At 27.4% G+C, this 20,494-nt stretch overlaps 4 protein-coding genes and 2 long non-coding RNA genes across 11 annotated transcripts in view; 2 read left to right on the top strand and 4 right to left on the bottom strand.

Moving 5' to 3' along the window:
- LOC102678762 (methylosome subunit pICln) overlaps positions 1–2,374 on the bottom strand; it is a 4,382-nt gene extending 2,008 nt beyond the window's left edge. The window contains exon 1 of one of the 2 annotated variants that reach the window (XM_031509820.1): positions 2,200–2,374. The gene's annotated coding sequence lies outside the window, so the exon portion shown is untranslated. Of the gene's footprint in view, positions 1–60; positions 390–2,199 lie in introns of those variants that run through there. The other variant, XM_006614363.2, reaches the window with a different exon arrangement.
- A 1,363-nt stretch (positions 2,375–3,737) lies between these two features.
- Positions 3,738–7,237, bottom strand: LOC102678895 (homer protein homolog 2). 2 transcript variants are annotated; one of them, XM_006614365.2, is made up of 7 exons: positions 6,996–7,237; positions 5,631–5,787; positions 5,416–5,547; positions 5,000–5,251; positions 4,760–4,903; positions 4,382–4,657; positions 3,738–4,129 (listed from the first exon to the last, which is right to left on the bottom strand). In XM_006614365.2, exons 1-7 carry the CDS (start codon positions 7,019–7,021, stop codon positions 3,944–3,946), a joined length of 1,173 nt encoding a protein of 390 aa, XP_006614428.1. In that variant the 5' UTR covers positions 7,022–7,237; the 3' UTR covers positions 3,738–3,943. The 2 variants fall into 2 exon arrangements, with proteins under 2 accessions (XP_006614428.1, XP_006614427.1); XM_006614364.2 differs by having other exon boundaries at positions 4,760–5,251.
- Positions 7,238–7,434: 197 nt separating this feature from the next.
- LOC102679105 (alpha/beta hydrolase domain-containing protein 17B) lies at positions 7,435–13,406 on the top strand. Of its 3 annotated transcripts, none has more exons than XM_006614367.2 (3): positions 7,435–8,489; positions 9,180–9,312; positions 9,390–9,820. In XM_006614367.2, the coding sequence occupies exons 1-3, from the start codon at positions 7,846–7,848 to the stop codon at positions 9,471–9,473; spliced, it is 861 nt and encodes a 286-aa protein (XP_006614430.1). In that variant the 5' UTR covers positions 7,435–7,845; the 3' UTR covers positions 9,474–9,820. The 3 variants fall into 3 exon arrangements, 2 of the variants coding, with proteins under 2 accessions (XP_006614430.1, XP_006614429.1); XR_421566.2 differs by lacking the exon at positions 7,435–8,489 and adding an exon at positions 12,151–13,406 and having other exon boundaries at positions 9,390–12,076; XM_006614366.2 differs by lacking the exon at positions 7,435–8,489 and having other exon boundaries at positions 9,390–13,406.
- A 977-nt stretch (positions 13,407–14,383) lies between these two features.
- On the bottom strand, positions 14,384–14,934 carry LOC102678117. The gene is made up of 2 exons (XR_421564.2): positions 14,736–14,934; positions 14,384–14,669 (listed from the first exon to the last, which is right to left on the bottom strand). It is a non-coding gene; the product is annotated as an uncharacterized LOC102678117 (long non-coding RNA).
- LOC102678294 (semaphorin-1A-like) overlaps positions 14,646–20,494 on the top strand; it is a 399,280-nt gene continuing 393,431 nt past the window's right edge. Inside the window, exon 1 of one of the 2 annotated variants that reach the window (XM_031509822.1) lies at positions 14,646–14,770. The gene's annotated coding sequence lies outside the window, so the exon portion shown is untranslated. Of the gene's footprint in view, positions 14,771–15,802; positions 16,526–20,494 lie in introns of those variants that run through there. The other variant, XM_006614361.2, reaches the window with a different exon arrangement.
- LOC116185437 lies at positions 15,316–17,646 on the bottom strand. Its single transcript, XR_004150291.1, has 2 exons — positions 16,735–17,646; positions 15,316–15,484 (listed from the first exon to the last, which is right to left on the bottom strand). It is a non-coding gene; the product is annotated as an uncharacterized LOC116185437 (long non-coding RNA).

Genomic DNA, 20,494 nt, shown 5'->3' with positions numbered 1-20,494 from the left:
TTTTTTTTTTTTATACGTTTATATAGTTATTCATAAACTCTTAATATATAAATTCATTACCTATTTGTTTTACAAATAAATTATAAATAACAAGACACAAAATTTTCCACTAAATGAATAAACTTGTAAACTTGACAACGATTTTACAACTTTAATTCTTACACAATATTTCGATCACTTTTTACGTTTCGAAATAGTAAATATATTTAATAGAATTCACTATAACTTTATAATCGCAAATGTCAATCAATATATAGCTGTTTCATCTTCTAATATTTGGAAATATAAAATTTTTCTACACTGTTATGTTCTTATTTTACGTTATTGATGCAGAACATGTATCTTATGATAAACTATAGATACTATCAGTGCATTATACATGCTTAAAAAGGCGGGAGAATCTGCTATATATTTTTCAAATTAAGTCAATAGCAAATCAAAAAAAAAGTTTAAAAATAGAATAAAATATAAACAATTTAAATTATTTTTCAAAAATAATTTTAAAATATATTTAGAAAAATAAATAATTATTTTAAATAATATATTAATTACATATTATTTAATTATTTTAATTGTAATAATAATTATATTAAATAATTGAATAATAATAATATATTGAATAATATTTTATTTTATTTTACTTTATATAATTTATTTAATAATCTCGAAATTATTATTATTATAATAATAAAGAAACAATATAAAAAGTTTTATCATAAAGATATTTTAATGAATATATATTTTCATATTAAATATTATATTATATTAAATGAATAAAATTAAAGTATAATAACAATAAACAATTTTTTAGTAAGTACTAATATGAACAAACTAATCAATTGTTATTCTTTGTTTTATAATTAAGAAAAGTTTATGAAAAATTGCTTGTCATTATTTCATTATATTTTATATAAAAAGTCAAATGTTTTTAATATCTTTTTTATTTTTTATAAAATTTAATTAATTTCTATTATTTACATTCTTTTATATTTATTATAACAAATTTCTATGCATTAAACTTTATTTTAAATATTTAAAACATAATTATAAAAAATTTTATGATATTAGCTTTTTTTTTAATTAAATGAAAATAAATTAGTAAAATTTAGTAAAATTTAATTCAACTATATGTACATAATAAAAAAATATTTATTTTAAAAAAATTTGTCACAATATATTATATTTATGAATGTTAATTATAAAAAAATCTTAAATTAATGAAAATTTATATATTTAATTTAATTAGGTTATTTTATTACTTTGAAAGAATAAAACAAATAATAATTACTTAAAAATATTAATATATGTAAATAAAATAAATAAATAATAGAAAAAAGTAAAAAATATAAAAACTATATAAAATATAAAATTATTTTAATATATAATTCATATAATTAAAATAAAAAATAAGAGATAAATAGTAACAACTGATATTGTTGGATAAAAAATTGGATAAAATATTATTTTAAAATAAAATAAAATATTAATATTTGAATTATGATATAAATATACTTTATTACTAATTTTTCTTTTATTTATTTTGTATTATTACTTGAATAATTTTTTTTAACTCAATCAAATATCACTCATATTAGAATTATATTAATTTTTAATCTATTATGAATATGTTTACATATCTTATGTTATATAAACATAATTTAATTATTACATTAATTATTACATAATGTAAGAATATAATTCAATTTTATATATGAGATTTTCTAAAAGATTCCTATTATAAATATACATAAAATTTAACTTGAATGTTGTAAAATAAAAAATCGGTATCATTTATAATTGTTACATTTTTCTTTTAATATATAAAATAATGAAGTAAAATAATAAATTTTTTATTATATTTCCATAATTTTTTTTCAATTATGAATATATATATATATATGTAACAAAAATTTATATTATAAAAAGATATTCATAACAATTGTTAAATCAAATTTATCATATAATATTGATATATGAAAATATGAATATGATAATAGAACACAAGAAAGCCATCTGAAAATGTTTTATTAAGATTACATGTGGCAAGCGAGGCTTTTGTTTCCAATTCCTCCAATTTAAAATTCATTTCCATAACAATTTTACGTACATACATACATACTGTCAGTACAATAAAAAGTGCTTTATTTAGTATTTTGCACTTTATTTACTACTAGAAATTATTGTTACAAGAAATATCACCTCAATATCTTTATGACGATCGGTCAGCATTCTTCGGCAAATTTTGTTTCCTAATGAATCTATACTATGTATTTAAACAACATATTGAAGAATATCTGGCTTGATTGCTATAGATTATTTAAAAAACTAGTAATAAATGAATAATAAATCATTTACGTTAGAAAAAATTTCATTTATTTTTTTTTAACAATAAATTAATAACGATCATGGTTTTCATAAAAAAATTATTTCATAAAATATTTCGCACATCAAAAACATCTTTTTTCATTCTTAAAACATCTGGTAAAGTTTTGTATTTAAATTACTAAGTTACCCATTGTAAGTGGGTTCTATAATATATTTTTTCATGTCATACTTTATATTAGATATCAATGATTCTGTACAACTCATGCCAGACTCTTCAATTTTATATATTTTTTATTCTATTAATAAAGGTAAATAATATGTGCTAGAACAATATGGATACAATGTACAGCTGAATTAAATAGTTATACTACATAATTGAATATCGCTAAACGTTACTAATGTTAATTGTGCAGTTTTCTTAATTGTGTTCATGGGTAACTGAATTTTATTTTTTGTTGTCTTCAAGGGACTAAGTTCCAAAAAACATCGAGAAACATATATCACATTAAATCTCGTGACGTTTTTGATATGTTTTATGTTTTTAAATATCATAAAAGTTTTTTGTAGGCATGTAATAATAACATGATTGACAGTAACAGTAATAACAGTTATAGAAGTAGCACTAACGATGATACTATAAGCAATAATAACAGCAATTAGTAATGTAGCAATAGCAGTGGAGGTAGTTATAATAGCATTGATAATTTTAATAATTGTAAAAATATCGTAAAAGTTATAGCTTAGTAATGGAGTCAAAGATTGACAGAAATCAGTGAAATAATAGTATTAGTGACGATGGTATATATTATAATTGTAATTATAATTTATTTTTTAAACATTAAAACAAAATTATCAGAAAAAATGAACTACTTATATATACGTAAATCTAATCTTCGCAATTAATAAAAATTGATTATAAAATTTTATGTAAAAACATAATACAATAAATTTTAATTAAATAACCTGTAAAAATAATTTCCAAATATTTTTATAATACAATATATTATAATCTATATAATATCTAAATAAGATTTGTTTTGTGTAGAAATATAAATTTAAAAAAAAATTAATAAAATTGATTGCAGTAGTTAATTTAATATAAAAACATAATATAATAAATTTTAATTAAATAACCTCTAAAAATAATTTTAAAATATTTTTATGATACAATATAATATAAAAAGATAAGAATATCTAAATAAGATTTATATTTTCATCTCTGCAAAAATAAAAATATTACATTTATTTTTTGTTATATGTAAATATGTATATTAAAAAAAAAAAGTATATATATATATATTTATATATATATATAAAATCATATTTAAAAAAGAACATATTTTTATATACAATAAGAATATGGCACGAAGAGTTATGAAAAACATCAAATATTATTATTAACTTAATACACAATAAATATTTTAAAAAGATGTAATCTATCTTTATCATTTAAAGATAGATATTCTAAGTTTACTTTTTGAGATTTCTGTTTACTATGCATATTTTTTTTGGAACCTTTCCCTTTGTATTAATCTACACCGTCCATTTGTATATTTTGCTTATATCATAAATACAAAACTCCCATGAAGAATATTCTTAAACATCACTACATGTAAACTTAAGATTGCAATGTATTTGTAATTTCTCGATGTACAGTTACCAAATCTTGTATGTATCCAGCTAATCTGGCATTTAATGTATCCAAATTTTGTTTTTGGACTTTATTTGCGCTTAATGCAAGTTCTAATTGTTCATGGACAACCCTTAACATTTCACGAAGTTCTTGATTTTCTTTCTGTAAGGCCTAAAAAATAAAATTATAGATTATTTGAGTGTATAATTAGATATTTCACTTAAAATAGTATTTTTTAAATTCTTCTCTTCTCATTATTGAAATTATTGAATTATATTATATATTTTTAAATAAAAATCATTTTGAAGAAATAACAATTAATATAATAAATCTTATTTATAAAATAATAAATATTTCATATTTCAAAATCATTTGAATAATTATTAATATTTAATAATATTATATCTTGTATTATATACATACTACAAAATCTTTATTTTTTGTAGCTATAGTAAGAGCTTTGATTTCTTCATTTTTTGTTCTTAATTCACTTTCTAATGCTTCAACTCTCAACCTTAATGCTTCACTATTGCCTTCTGCTATTTTTCCAGCTTCTAAATCTGCATATTTGGCCTTGATCCTTGCATTGTCTTCTTTATATAATTGTAACTGTCTTTTCCATTCATCAACATTAGCTGTGGATTCTTGTAATGCACTTGTTAATCTAGCATTATTTGTTTTTAATGTAGTTAATTCAACCTATCAAATTTTTTATAATGAATTATATTATATATAATATAATTATATATAATGATTAATTCGTGAATATTTATATTTATTTTAATATATATAAAACCATACCTCCCATTTTTTAGCATTTGCAGAACTTTGTGCTAATGCAAGTTTCAGCCTATCATTTTCATACTTAAGTTGCATTTCAGCTGATTGTCCCCCTTGTGTTGTAAGTTGTGCTGATTTTCCTTGATGTTGTGGACTTTCTGTACTCTGCTGAGAAACACTCTGTGATCTTGAATGGACTGTATTTTTCAATTCATCATCCACTTTATTTTGACAACTACCAGGTAAGGGACTGCTGCTTACCAAAGATACACTATTTTGTGTAGAAATCACGTTGGCATTTGGATTGGGATTATTTGATGCTGACACATTGGAATTAATCATCGATGAATTTGGTGGGTCTATAAGATCTTGTTCTGATGATGGCATACCCGATCGTGATGTAATTGGGCTAACATTTGCACTAGTAGCTGGTGTAACAGATGAACTGTTTGATTGTAATTTAGCACTAGCTAATTTAGTGGCCTCCTTCACTTCTTGAAATTTCTCTATAAACTGCCAAATAAATAATATTGTCTTTAATATTGCAGTAGTTAATTTATATAAAAACATAATATAATAAATTTTAATTAAATAACTTCTCAAAATAATTTTAAAATATTTTTATGATATAATATAATATAAAATTACTACATTAAATTAAAATATATTTCACAAACCTTTCCTAATTCTACTTCAGATGAAAAACCAAGACCATATATAGTATTAGCTCTAACATCTGACCATTGTCCAAATTTCTGTGATGTTTTTGTAAAAGTCATATTTGGAGTAATAGTGCTATTTATTACTGCCTAAAAAAATAAAAAAAGAATAGAATTAAATAATTTTTAAATACATTATAAATTTATTTTTTTATAACTTATTTTTTAATTACCTTTGTTCCTTCAACAGAAATTATTCTGTATAGACTCCTTGTTGAGTCATAAAAAAATGAAATAGAGACTGCTGCTGTAGATGCTGATACCCAAGATCTTTTTGTCTTAGGATCAATATGAAACACGTGTGCTTTACACGTGAAAATTGGTTGTTCGCTGCAATTTATTAAAAGCAAGAAACTTAGGTACTTAAATATATTGATTTAATTTATACATGCAGCATCTATTTATATCTTATATTCAAAATAAAAATTATAGGTGTTTTAATAATAACGAATATATATCAATATCTTGAAGTTTATTTTTTTGGTAAAACATATTTTATTACATGTATATTTCACAGAAACATAACAAAATTAAGTACATTAAAAAATGTCAAATATACATATTATTTTACATGCCTTAAAATTAATGGAATGAGAATCTAATAATGTTACAATTTAACATTATAATAATATGGATTATGTTATATAAATTTGGAAATTTAATGTTACAATTTAACATTATAATAATACAGATTATATTGTATAAATTTGGAGGAAATCAAATAAAATAAATATGAACAAGCATTTTTCAGTTATATTTTTTATAAAAAACAATTATATTTTTTATTTAGATATTTTAATTTTTCACACATGCAATATATGTACAATTTATATACATTATTTAACATAAACAATTTTAATAAATTTATTAAATTATATAAATTTTATATATTATTAATAAATTTATATGAAAAAATAACTATAACAAAAATAATTAATATTTAACAAAGTATTTAATAAAATATTAATAAGTATTTATAAAATTAATTTAAAAAGAAATAATATTTTATATAAAATTTTTGATTTTTACCAAAATTAAAAAAGACGAAATTTGCTATAATTAATCATATTAAAAAACAGTAGAATAAATATTAATGTGATAAATATTTCTACAATTGACAGAATTGACTTTCATAATTTGAATTTAAAAATATATCAAATAATGCACGAGTAAACAACTAGAATAAACACATTTCACGCGGTGTCGATTTATTCCACTTTCGCTATTTTATTTCACGGTTATATATAGATAAAAAAAAAGAAAAACATTGTGGTCCAGAGTCTTCTTATACGCACCCATCTAAATGCGTAACTGCGATGATGTCGAGAATATGATAGTAAATAGACAAGAAAGGATAGCACTATTCATTAGCTAACGTAATGAAACCGACCTATTTTATATCAATTGATGATATTCGGTAATAACAAAAAATTAAGGACAGTTTATCGTATTTATATGTGATATGAAAATCATACTTTGTGTGTACATATATTACACACCCTTAAAAGGCGGTGCAGAATACCACCACGTTCACTTACCCCATTGTTTCTTTGCCCGATGTCATACAAATGTTGTAAATGCTAATTTCACAGTCTCATAGAAAAATCAATTCAATATAAAGGCGTAATGATTATTTACGAATAAAAATTTTCAAAATTATTTAACGATTTATAAAAATTTATTCGACGAAAATCAGAACTATACCAGTTGACAGCCGCCATCGGCTAAAACTGTATAGCGAACGACAACGATCACGCAACAACATGAAACTAGTCGAGTTTCTACCATATACCTGGATTTAATCGATTTTCCACGAAAGGTTGCTATTGCTAACCTCGTAGCTTTCTTTCAGAAAAATCACTAGATGTATTTGCATCGCAAGGCGCATACTTATGTTCCGATAATATATTTTGCATTATTATTTGGAATGTTGGTAATATAAGTTAACGGTGTTTGAATACGCGACCATTCTTCGTTACATATCGAATCATCTCGTTGCTTTTAAATCTTTCACCAATAGCAAGCAATGAATAGAAGAACAACGTACAAAGTAGTGCCATTATCTCTATCCTTATCTTGTGAGTATGTATCTCGTTTTACCTGAATACAATGAAAGTGCGCAACGTTCAGTGGGTGGGGGCATTATATGAGAAAGAGAGAAAACAAGAGGGAGAGAAATTGTTCGTCTTGAAAGCCGTCATGGCTGATTCATCGTGAGTGACTCTTTCAAGAGTACGATAACAAATGACATTGTGATTGAATCATTAAGTGTAAGAAGTACAGTGCATGGAATTATTTTTGAATCAAAGCGATAATCTCGATGTGGAAATTCCACGAAGAAACGTGATAAACGGCGTTTTCGCGTGCGCGTAACTTCCCCGTGGAACGATGAACGGGTTAAGTTTTAGTGAATTGTGTTGCTTGTTTTGCTGTCCGCCTTGCCCGTCCAGAATCGCTGCAAAACTAGCGTTTCTACCTCCTGAACCTACGTATGCATTTATTGAAGATGAAGGTTCCAAAGTTACAATTTCTTTATCTGAAAGAGCAGAATGGCAGTATACAGAAAGGGAGAAAGAGTCGGTAGAAGGTTTCTATGCAAGAACATCACGAGGAAATCGAATAGCCTGTTTATTTGTACGGTGTTCAGCTACTGCACGTTTTACGATTTTATATTCCCATGGAAATGCAGTCGATCTGGGACAGATGTCTAGTTTTTATTTAGGACTTGGATCGAGAATAAATTGTAACATATTTAGTTATGATTATTCGGGTTATGGAGTTTCTGGTGGTAAACCGTCAGAAAAGAATCTTTATGCGGATATAGATGCTGCGTGGCATGCTCTTAGAACACGTTACGGTATTAGCCCGGAAAACATCATTCTATATGGTCAAAGTATTGGGACTGTACCCACAGTCGATCTGGCCGCGCGATATGAGGTTGGCGCAGTTGTTCTGCATTCACCTTTAATGTCGGGAATGCGAGTTGCTTTTCCTAATACCAAAAGAACTTGGTTCTTTGATGCGTTCCCGAGGTAGGTTAAACTTTGAAATACGTGTATCTCCCTTTATTGTGTTAAATGAAACGCGATCTATAATCCGCTTATCGCATGCTGTGATTCGCACAACTAACTTTACGCGCATGACACTATCATCCAGTTCAGGTGTACATCCATACACGTGGTACAGATATAAATGTATACATATACAAACACATACACATAAGTATTTAAAAGAAAATTCTATATTTACAATTTAAACTAAGTGTAAAATAAATTAAATACTTTATGGATATTTTTATGGAAACTTAAATTATATTTTTTCCATGATCGAGTGATAGTTTTTCAGAATTAAAATATGGGAAGCAATAAAAGTTTATCTATATATATGTGTCATGGAAACCTATAAATTACATGATCCGTTGACATATAGTTCGTTAATAGGTTTTGCACTTTTACTGTCGCTTATTTGCAATCTATCTCTTTTATTTTTATTTAATTAAATTAATTTAAAAATAATAATAATTAACTATTTATTATTTTTACATTTTTTTGTAATATATGTTAAGTAACTAAAGATAAAATATACAATAAAATAAATTTGATATTGTACTTGGTTTACTTATTATATTGTTAAATATAATATTATATATTTTATATTTATGTAAAACTTCATGATGATACATACAAAATATAATGAATCATTGAAATTTTCTTTTTTTACAGTATAGATAAAGTACCAAAAGTAACATCTCCTGTTTTGGTAATTCATGGAACTGAAGATGATGTAATAAATTTCAATCATGGTTTAGCAATTTATGAGAGATGTCCAAGAGCAGTAGAACCATTATGGGTTGAGGTGTATAAAATTTTTCATCTTTTTTCTTTTAAATACTAAAGAAAAAAATTGTATAAATATTATATTTATATTTTCAGGGTGCTGGTCATAATGATGTAGAATTATATGATCAATATTTAGAACGATTGAAGCAATTTGTAAGTGTAGAACTGATAAACTGACGGCGACTAAGCCTCTCCCAGAATCAGGGGGGGCAGGGAGGAGGACATACACATGTAAGCAGTCAAGGACACACCACTTCTAATAATTCAAACACTACCAGTTCTATTTCAACAAGCTCACAGACTGAAAAGCTTGTCTAGCAATCGCCTTCCACAGGGGAGAAGGCACCTGTCCTCCCCTGTGATGAAGAATCATCTTTCGTTTCTATAGATGATGGATTTTTCTTTCGTGATCAACAGATGGATATTAATCAGAAAATTCATCATAAAAATTCTTTAAAGGAAACATGTTCTGAGGATGATGACTCAAGTTTAGATAGTAATTCAAAAAAAGCTATTCAACAAGATGACAAAAATATGAAAGAAGAAGAATTGATAACAAATATTCAAGATAAGAAACATAATAAAACAATATTAGAAGGTACTTCTATTCGCCATAACTTTCGATTAAATCATATTAGTCAAGTTGCAAAAAAACATATTTCTTTGCCAAAAAATATAAAAAACCCATTTACTAAAAGTCAAAAGAATATTGTCCATAGAACTTTAAAAAATTCATTTGGTCAAAGCCATAAGAAAGCTGATATACAAATATCCCATACAACTTTAGTTGACATACAGGTTGAAGACTGCCGACAATATACTATTGAAGAAAAGTCATTGTCATCATATTCCAATATATCTAATGATAATAATAAAAGTATTTCAGATTGTAAAAATAGTCAAAGTCAGTTCAAATCAGAGAAAAAATCTCCTATAAATCAGTTCAAATATAGCAGTATAGAATCTGTGTTGGATTCAGAATGTACTAAAAATAATAAGAAATATTGCAGTAATAAAATTCTAAATAAAGATACAACTATAAAAGATAAGAAGTCTGAAGAACATGATACACAGATCCATCATGAAAAATCAATAGAATCTTCAAAAAAGTTTTCATGGGGTAATAAGAGCAGTAAATTTGCAAGTAAGAGTTTTGAAAAAACATGTAAGGATAAAGGAAAAAATGATTCTATAGAGAAAAAATTGAAAGCTAAAAAAATTCTTTGCAGTCCTTTAAGAAAATTTGGTCGATCATCTTTGACAATCGAACCGGATAAAATTATGATAAATTTACCAAAGTGTTCTCCTTGCGCTTGTAGATTGGCTGCAAGTTCAAAAATTTTATCCAATGATTCCAGTTTATTGTCCCGATTTACTATAAATCGTGAAAGTCCTCATCACGCTGTACGTTCGAAGAGTCCGTCGCATATAGACGTACAAACGGATATTAGTTCAAAGTCTTCAGAAAGGACATCAATGCAGACTAATTTATTTTCAAATATACAACAATTTAAAAAATCACGATATACGCCTCGAAGCAGAAGCGTCGGTGAGTTGTGCAACATTGTCAACAAATGAAGCAGTCTTGAGTTATTCATCTAGTAGAATTTCTGGACAAAACTGGACTTCCAACATCGTCAGTTGAATGCTCAGGAAATGTTTATTCAAAAATTAAAAAGAAAACTATATATAGAACATTCTGATAAAATTTAACAAAGCAACTTTAGAGGCAAAGTGTTAACTAAATAACATGAATCCCACAAGTTGTCGCTCCATTATTCTTCCACATAACTTTAAAGAAATCATAGATTTATACGCACGACACTTATTCGGGCTGTAACAGTGCTAGTGAGACTGTGCACATAAATACACATATAATACATACATAAAATTTATTATATTTCTAGAGATATGAAATAATATATCTGTGCATATTAAATATTCTTATTACACATGCGCACACATACTGGTGCATGCGTGTGTATGTTGTAAGCCGTTTTTATAGCATATGCTGTGGAACGTTGTTACGACAAATATGTCGAGTATTATTATTATTATTTTTACTATTATCTTCCTTAAGATTAGGGAGTCGAATGGCTTACATTGAAATACTTTCTGCTACCACGAATGATACTATACTTGCCTGTAGCAAGTATATGGTATGAGAATTCTTCGCTGAACCTATTTCTTAATTTAAAAATTTCAATATAATTTTATATTATCATTGATTAATTAAGAATTTGTTCATCATCATTCATTATTTCATTATGCATTTAAACTTATTTTTCTAAAATTTTTCTGAAAAAGAATAAGCAGCAATTAGTAGATTTATTAGTGAATATGAGATGTATATTTGGCATTTCAGTGTTTCCTTTTATGACTCAATTTTATAAATTAGGTTCAGCGGTGAAACAAATGTAATGTGAAATCGCATGTTTTTATAAATAAATCGCTGTCACTGTGACCAGTGTATATGATAGCTGTATCGATAACGAAAACATTTGTTTTTATATTGACCCACAGCAGAGGCCTGTGCAGTGAGCAATGGAAATCTTCCAAGATAGCAAAGAATTTAGAATAGAGATTAAAAATTAATGGATAGCGTTAAGAAATCGTGTAAGTGTGAGACGTCATAAAAGACGTTACGTTTTACTGAAAATGAATGAGATGATGAGATAACAATAAGAATGCAACTAGATAGGGACAATATTACTGCCAAACTTGATTATGAATTAGTTTATTTCTAAAGAGATGAATCGTTTGGAGGATCTTGTCTATAGGTATGTTTCTTGTTAGTATTTTTATATCTCGATAATGTAAATACAGTACAATTAAATAATTTTTTCTTCATTAGTGTATGTATAATGTATGCGACAACGTGACTGTACGGAGCCAATGGAATGAATCGGCGCTAGTACATGTATGTATTTCTGTAGAAATTTTTTTTTTAATTTTGAGTTTTCTTGAAAATTTTTACCCGTCCCTGTTATCTTTTAAATAATAAATTACTACGAATGTTTTCAAATTATGAGTATAAATTGAAATTAAATATATGTGTAATTGTAATGGTATGAATGAATGGAAAGTGAATATAAAATTGTTAAAATTTAATTAAAACAAAAAAAAATTAATGAATTACTATTGCAAAATAATTAAGAATAATGTATAATTTTCGTTATTTTATCTATAAGTTTGATATTCTTAATTGTTGTTATCTATATTATTATCTTCAAATATTACTTTTGTTACTTATTTTGCATTGTTATTTTATTAATTATTATCTAATTATCAATCTTTATATTCACTTTCCTTTAATATTAATCTCTTAGAATATATTATGATGCATTATAGTATCGAGATAGAGAGTCCGATACTACTCTTCCATTGGCTTTCACGTAGCCGCTATTAAATTGATCTGTATCGATCGCAATTCTAATATCTATTTCGTAACTTGTGAAAAAAAAAAAATTTATACTGTTGTTTGACAAATATCCAGTTTTATAGACGGCGAATATTTCAAAGAGCGAATTTTATAGTAAACTTAGTAAAAACAACATATACATATATAGAATAACAAAATGATCATCGGTGCTCGACGAAAAATAGATTTGGTCGTATATAAAACTGGATAAAAAATAACTTTTGTACAGCATATTTCGAACGCATACGTGTCCCCTCTTTCTTCTACTTTCATTCTCGTTTTCCATCGTGTGTTTCTCTCTTTCTCTCTTTCTCTCGCTCATTTCTTTTACTATTTTTTATTGTCCTACTCTGTCTCTCAATACGCGTCAAGCAATCGACCGGTTTTGAACAGCACTTTCGTCTTTCATAATTGCATCGTGCTGGTAGAATGGTACTCAATGGTCTTTTTTTTTTTTCTTTGGGTATCACGCGAATCACGGTGCGGTATTCATAACTGTACATATTAGCGTGTAAGTGAAATATTAGAAATAATATACTCGATGTTCTGTTCGGTCGTATCTAATGTACTTACGGGAGAAGATAGGTTAAAGAGATGGGAGGGAGGAGATAACAATGATAGAGATTACAAGATCCCTTGAATCGATCGTTAGTCATATGTCATATGTATCACAAAATGTAGTCACAAAGTGAATTAGTTGATTAGTTGTTTGATAAATAAATAACACGTAGTTCATTACAAAATTATTATAACACAGGAAAGAGAAGAAAGAGAAGAAAGATGAGTATCGTTTATTTCGGAGTAAATAATGAAATTATTGTTTTATTTAGCGCATAAAGATATAATACCAGCCGAAATAACATTATTTCTTATGAGATTGTGTAGAATGCATAGTCTGAAACACATTGCTGGGCACCCGATTAGGGTTGTTTTAAGATTTTATACTTCGATCGCACTTGACTTGAGCGTACTGCATTGCGAAATACTTTATTAATCTTTGCCAAGTCTAAAATAATATATAATTATTATGTATGTAAATCATATACACAAGCTCGCATTGTTCAATACAGCTTGTTTTAACGTTATTCATTTATCGAATAAATCATTTCTCATAGGAATCATTTTTATCCTTTTGTTTGAACGATTGGTCGTCATATACATTACATTCGTTAAAGTGATAGAATTGTATTTAAATAATGCAGCCGCTCATTGTCATACTTTTCTAAAAATCGAAATTATATATATACTCGTAATCTCATTTCCTTTTTTTTTAAAACATTTTTCTCTTTTAGTTAGTATTGATCATTGCAAATTGGTATCTGTAATTAATGCTATTGAAGTAACAATGTTAATAAAATCCTATAGAAATGACAGTAAAACATTTCTGCGTGTTTTGTCCATTAATAATTATATACAATCCAATTGCACGTCCTTTATCAAGCTAAAAATTTTCCCCAAATGTACTGAAATACAACAAGTTCCTTGAAATAAAAATTTCTTTTTAATATATAATAAAGAAATATATGATATACGAATTATCAAAGGCTGAAAATTTCTTTTTAAATTATTTTTTTTGTTTGGACATTTAATGCATTATTAAATTAAGTTAAGAATATTAATTATATATATTTGGAAATTCTTTTCTTTTTTCTTAGTATCCATCAAGTTTTTTTTTTTTATTGGATTGGAGAAGCAGACTGTTCCTGAGCATGGCTTTAAATTTCACGAAGGGTAAAACGCTGTCGTAATTAGTTTGATAGTTGTTAGGCAATCGTATAATTCTGATTATATTCTCGAATAACGATAATACGGTGCAACGTTTGCATTGATCGTCGGCATTTTGTCCTGAAGGTCAATGCGTTTCTATGACGAGGGAGAAGGAAATGCTCGAGAACCATGAGCTGGTTCGCTGGACTTGGCTCAGCACCTTCGCAGCTCACCTGCGCTGAAACCTGATGCTGACGATAAAAATGAGAACAGGTTACGCGGCAGCTTGAGCTCCAATGGCTGCACTATACCTTCAAGCAGCCTACAAAACTGCTTCAAAGAAGAGGTAAAATTTTCTGCTACCGTCGTGTCACGAGGATTAAAATCTATTCGTAATTGTCATCACCAATGATTTCTTCCATGTGGCTCTGGGTTTCATTTCGTATGTAATCTACGCGAAATTACAATGTAGGTAGGTGCTTGTGTAAGCCGTTGTATGTGACTTTTTCATTATTCCTAAAAAAATTTAATATTTTAGAAATAATATTTTTATAAAATATATATTTTATATTCATATTAATAATTTGAAGAAAAAAGAAATTTCAGATAACAATATGTAAAATGCTAAATAATATTCTTTTATATTTGATATTTTTTTTTACCAGATTTATTATTTATTTGTTGCTTATAAAAATTATTATGAAGAAAAGATTCTTATATTTATCTAAAATAAAAAGAATTTTAGAGTTTTATTTTATAATATATTGATCTTATCGTATCGAATCTTATATCTATTATTGTATTGAGATTTGAAAATCATTAAAAATAGTTTACTTGTGATATTATTTCTATATCATAACTATCTTGAATATAGAACGATACACTTTTTTGTATTATGATAGATTGCTTTATTAACAACTTGATTTTGCCACGCCCACGGTGTATAGCGTCACGCAGTCTGCTGAACAATTGTACTTATTCCATATCACACGCTGTCGTAGTGTCCATTAGAGCGTTTACGCGTCGTATGCATGGCATGTAGGCGTCTAACTTTCTGCCGCTATTTTAAGAAAAAGAGAACATATTACAATCAAAAACATTAAAATTACGTATCATATATTAAAAATAATTTCTTTCTTTATATAAAATGTTATAAGCAAAGTTAATAATAATTGTTGTAAAATATTAAAAATATTAAAAACATAAATAGATAAATATGTATATCACTGTTCATTTATATAAAAAAACTTTTTTTTATAAGCAAAAATTTGATTGATATTATATTGAGAATAAGTGATTGTTATAAAAATAATTATCTTTATAGAGACCAATGATTGTTACATATTGAATTGCGTGCTTAAGAACTATATAAAAAGAAAAATTTTCATGTAAGCTTAATTTTTTTCGCGAATTTAACGCTATGTTCGTTTCAAATGAATCGTTTAATGAAAATAAATCACGGCTAAACATTTGCACGTATGAATATATGTGTATCTATGTGTTCGTAACAAGTGTCAAGGGTCTTTGATCGAGACAAGCGTGGTATGTATTGCGTGCAGTATAAGTATCGAAGAATCGTCGAAGGTTGAAGGGGCCAAAGAATGGTCAGAAAAGACAGTAGAGTGGGGAGCATGGTTGATGATGGTGGGGATCGCGGGGTAAGAAGTGGGGTAGAGCGGGACTATGAGTCGGTAGTGGCGGCAGTTGCGTCTCGAACAGCGCGCGTGTTGTTTCGTTCCGTCCTATACGTGTTATCCTCTCGTGATAGCTATCGAAGCTTTTACGTGCCGACAAAATTTGTTTCTTTTTTTTCATTTTGTGTCGCGACTCGCGCCCACGCGGTATCACAAGGGAAACCGTAGTTACGTGGGACGTCCTATAAAGCAGGACAGTGAATTCGGTGGTGTTTTTCAGTGTTACTTTTCTGTGTTTAACGTTAGTTTATGTTAAAAGACGTAGATATTAGTTCTTCTCGCGTAGGTTTTACTACGAAGATTCTTTGCTAAACACCCATTGGGATTTTTTTGTGACTTACTTCTTCACATCGAGGGTTGTTGACACTGGGCGAATACGCTTCGCACCGATCCAGACTATATTTCTGGTAAGTTTGTAAAAATATATTTATTTATTTATTTCCTTAGTTATTTTAGGCGATATTTGTATTATTTTTTCCTTAATATCATTGAATAGTATCATTGAATCCTTAATATGTGAATAGTTCGTTAATGCGAAGTTGATCGGTGATAGAAGACCTTGTTAGGGTCTTCTATCACCTTGTTAGGGTCTTCTATCACAGTTCGAAACACTTACGTTTAGTCGCTTAGAACGAAAAGTATCGTGAATATGAACCGTTGTCCGGTGCAATTAAGAATGCTAGTAGCGTGCAAAAGTTGCATGGCGTTTGGCACGAAGTGCAATAACGGTTGGTTTATTCTCGTACAACTGCTGTATCCTTTGTCATAAATAGTAAATACACGTGTGCCGCGACGACGCCAACATGCCGTGATGTGTCGACTCTAGCGTATGTTACGCGTTAGAAAATTTACGCGCTTCGATTGGCGTTTTTCTTCCAATTGTTTTTTCTTTTCTATCATTTCATATATTATTTCGAAATACGAAATGAACAGCATCTTCAAATATATCCAAAATATATATATATTAGAATATAAAAATTTTTAATATTTAATTTCTAAATATTTCGCAGTATGCTAATGACGAGGTTCGCATAAACAGTATGATATCATCATTCAAAGCTGTTGTTTCGTTTTTCTTTCGTTCTTCCATTGTTTCTTGGAATTTGTGCCTAGTGTTATCAGAAACGTAAACAAACAGGTTGAAATTTTTAAGAATCGAAGAAGTGAAATTCTGCTCTATATCGTATAAAAATAAATAAACTAATAAAATGTTTCTTTCTATTATAATTTTCTATATTTCTACATTCGTTTCATTTTCACGCTCCATTATTAAGCGTCGTAATAGCATAATATTTTCGTGAAATTACTAATCACGCGTGTAGCGTCAATGCTCGACGTAACGAGGTAAATTCTTTTCAGACATTTTCACCGTGACATGTCGGTAGAGAAAAATGAAAAATAAAGCACACGGTTTAAGCGTACGTTTAGCTGTGCGACGGAAGTTTAGAAAGTCGTAGCCAATCGTATATACATGCTGACCGGCTACCCGGCCATTCTGTACGCTCAGAACCGGTTTCGAGCTTTTCGCCCGAGGGGCCCCACGACTTGAACGTAACGACGCGTGGTGGTCGACCACGATAAGCTTGTAGTCATATTGGGTCTGTATGAGACTAAAGGAAAATGTTCCAAATATAACTATCGAATTTTATTACTTTTTAAATATACATATGGCGTTTTTTTTTTGAAAATTCTTTAGCGTGTACATTTGAAAATTTCAAATGCAATTAGGAATATGTATATAAATCAAATCAAAATATTCAAAATATTTTTATAGATATAATAATTCGATTTCAGAGATTATAGTTTCTATAGATTATAATAAATTTTTAAAATATTTTCGGTAGTATTGAATTCATGTTATAGATAGATATGTTGATGTATGTGTCGATAGCGTTTAGGAGCGACATCTGTGATTTACAGGCTAACCCTTGCTGCTCACAAACATAAGTTACATTTAAATCTAAATAAATGTCATATAATGAGATTTGTGATGAGATTTATAGTAGTGTTTTCTTGTAAATTGAATTCTTGCATTTATTTACATTTATAATTTTAGATTAGGTTTTAAATTAGTAATATTCTATAATAATTGAAATATATTTATAATAAAGCGTTTAATCTGAAATTTGAATGTGATATTATTCTACATTTTTATAAGAATTAATAACATTCAAATTCATTTTTTTTAAAGTTATATATTATATTTTTTATCATAGAAAATGAGCGATATGGTTTATATTTTAGTTTATTCAGAAATATTATTATCAAATTAATATTAGTATTAAATTTTCAAATTCATTTTGGAATATATTGTAGTTTTTCATCATATTGGAATATTTTTAACGATCATATGTTATACTATTCCCATGCTATACTATTTTCGTCGATAAATACTTACTAATAAAGCTTGATTTTCATTCAATATCTTTTATTGTAATGCAATGAAAGTCCAGTGGCCTCTATAATTGTTTACAGCAAATGTAAATCGATCGCTACTATGACGTTTATTACTTAGAACAGTGTCTATTGTTCATAATAAATGAATTATTTTTTTGTTTTGTAATGATTCAAATGATCCAAAGATCGATGCGCGCTTTTTGCTTCAGTTAGCTACTTATTGAGATTTAACAAGGCCTGTAAATTGACATTTAATTAATATCTTTTATAGAAGTTCTTTTTTTGTTTTTTAATATCTATTCTTTTTTTATTAGAAATTAAACATTAATATAAATTTTATTTTAAAAAATGAGGTTAGCATGTGATATGAGTATAGCAAACTGAAGATTAGAGTTAATAAACAAATTTAAAATCTTTATTAATTTAATTTCTTATATAAATATATTAATAATAAATAATATTTCTCAAATTTTTAACTATTTTATGCTATTTGTAAGAAGTAATAATATGCAAAACATGTTTGAAAATTAATAGAAACAAAGCTTTGTACAAATAAGTAATTTATCTTTAATTTATAAATAAACTTATTCATACAAAGCATAATTTTGAATTAATTTCAAACGAACAGTTATTTATTGACGTATCTTTCAATGTGTATACTTTTGATAGCTACTATTTTATCGTTACACGCAAATAATACATTCGCAAGTATGTTTTTAAACTCCTAGACAAAATTTTTTTTCCATTCAGTCGCGTTTACTGTTTCTTGACTACTACCGTAAGAAAAGAACATGTCAGTGGATGCAAACACGAGACATGCATTGGGATGAGTAAAGTATGTCATGTTTGTTAAAGAAATATGTACAGTAACCTTTTGCGTGATCCATGAACTTTCATCAAACATTTACAAAACCTCTTCGACGGGAGAAAGTTAAAAAAAAAAAAAAAAGACGTATTTATGGAAATATATACATTTCTTTGGACCCCTAGCGAAAAGAGAAAGTAATGATATATTGTCTAAGAAATCTCTTACACAGATGTGTGTATATAAATCTACTCGAGGTTGAAATATGGAGTTCCATGTCGTTCTCTACATTGAACATTTTTCAATGCACCTTGTTCCATCGCGAATTATGTCAATTATAACGTGTATATCGCGATCCACATCTTACCTCGCGTTATAAATATTTATAAAGTAAAGAAATTTGTTGAATCGACAACAGTTTTACAGTTGATAAAACCTCGACGTGACGAGTCATCGAATTGTTTTATCTGCATAAAAAAAAAAATAATAGACGCGTTACAAGAATACAAGAGGGTGTGTGGTCGTTTATAATTTACGGTCACGATTTTCTTAATCGACCAGAGAAAGAGTTTTTTAATCGGACACGGGGAGAGGTAAAAAGAATCAAGGTTTGTTTATTTAGATAGTATCTCGTCCAATACGAAAAATTCACGTTTTTCCATTCGTTTATCCATGCATAATGTATATCACCGATTATTCAGGATCTCAGTGTGCTCGACAATCTTAATCGCGTTGCGCAAAGTTGGCATTATTCCATTCTGGTCATTTGTCACGAGCGAGAGTTGATACCGGTAGTGCGAATAGACGATTCATGTAAATCCGCGAACCAAGCGGTTTTCATATTATTCTAATTGGCAAACTTCTCTCTTCTCTCTCTCTTTCTTTCTTTCTCTGTTTGCTTCTCTTTCCTTCCCTTTGACTTCTACTTGGAATTTATGAACACCCTTCTTGCACACCGTGGTGCATACGTATAAATCCTGTCGTGTAACGATGATTTATCGCGTGGAATCTTCTTATGCTTTCATTTATTAAACTCGTTCCGTTAAAATAGCGGAGTTAACGGTACTTCGTCGATTACCAGTTTTCTGAATATCCAGAAAATCCCTCGATTTACTCCCCACTTGACATATGATAGAATCTCGTTTATCCGCTTCTTTGACGTGCGAACAAGTTA

This window comes from Apis dorsata, unplaced genomic scaffold (genome assembly GCF_000469605.1).
Source record: "Apis dorsata unplaced genomic scaffold, Apis dorsata 1.3 scaffold_176, whole genome shotgun sequence".
NCBI classification, from domain to species: domain Eukaryota; kingdom Metazoa; phylum Arthropoda; class Insecta; order Hymenoptera; family Apidae; genus Apis; species Apis dorsata.
Note: the sequence above shows the minus strand (reverse complement) of the source record. Positions and strands in the feature narration are given on the sequence as shown.

Bases quoted from the DNA above. Each gene is read 5' to 3' on its own strand.
- LOC102679105 (XM_006614366.2), top strand. From the start codon at position 9,714: ATGGATATTAATCAGAAAATTCATCATAAAAATTCTTTAAAGGAAACA.
- LOC102678895 (XM_006614364.2), bottom strand. From the start codon at position 7,021: ATGACATCGGGCAAAGAAACAATGGG. The intron at 5,252-5,415 runs GTTTGTGAAATA...TTTATTTGGCAG, and splicing joins CTGAAGTAGAATTAGGAAAG to TTTATAGAGAAATTTCAAGA. The intron at 4,130-4,381 runs GTATGTATATAA...TTTATTTTTTAG, and splicing joins CAAAAAATAAAGATTTTGTA to GCCTTACAGAAAGAAAATCA.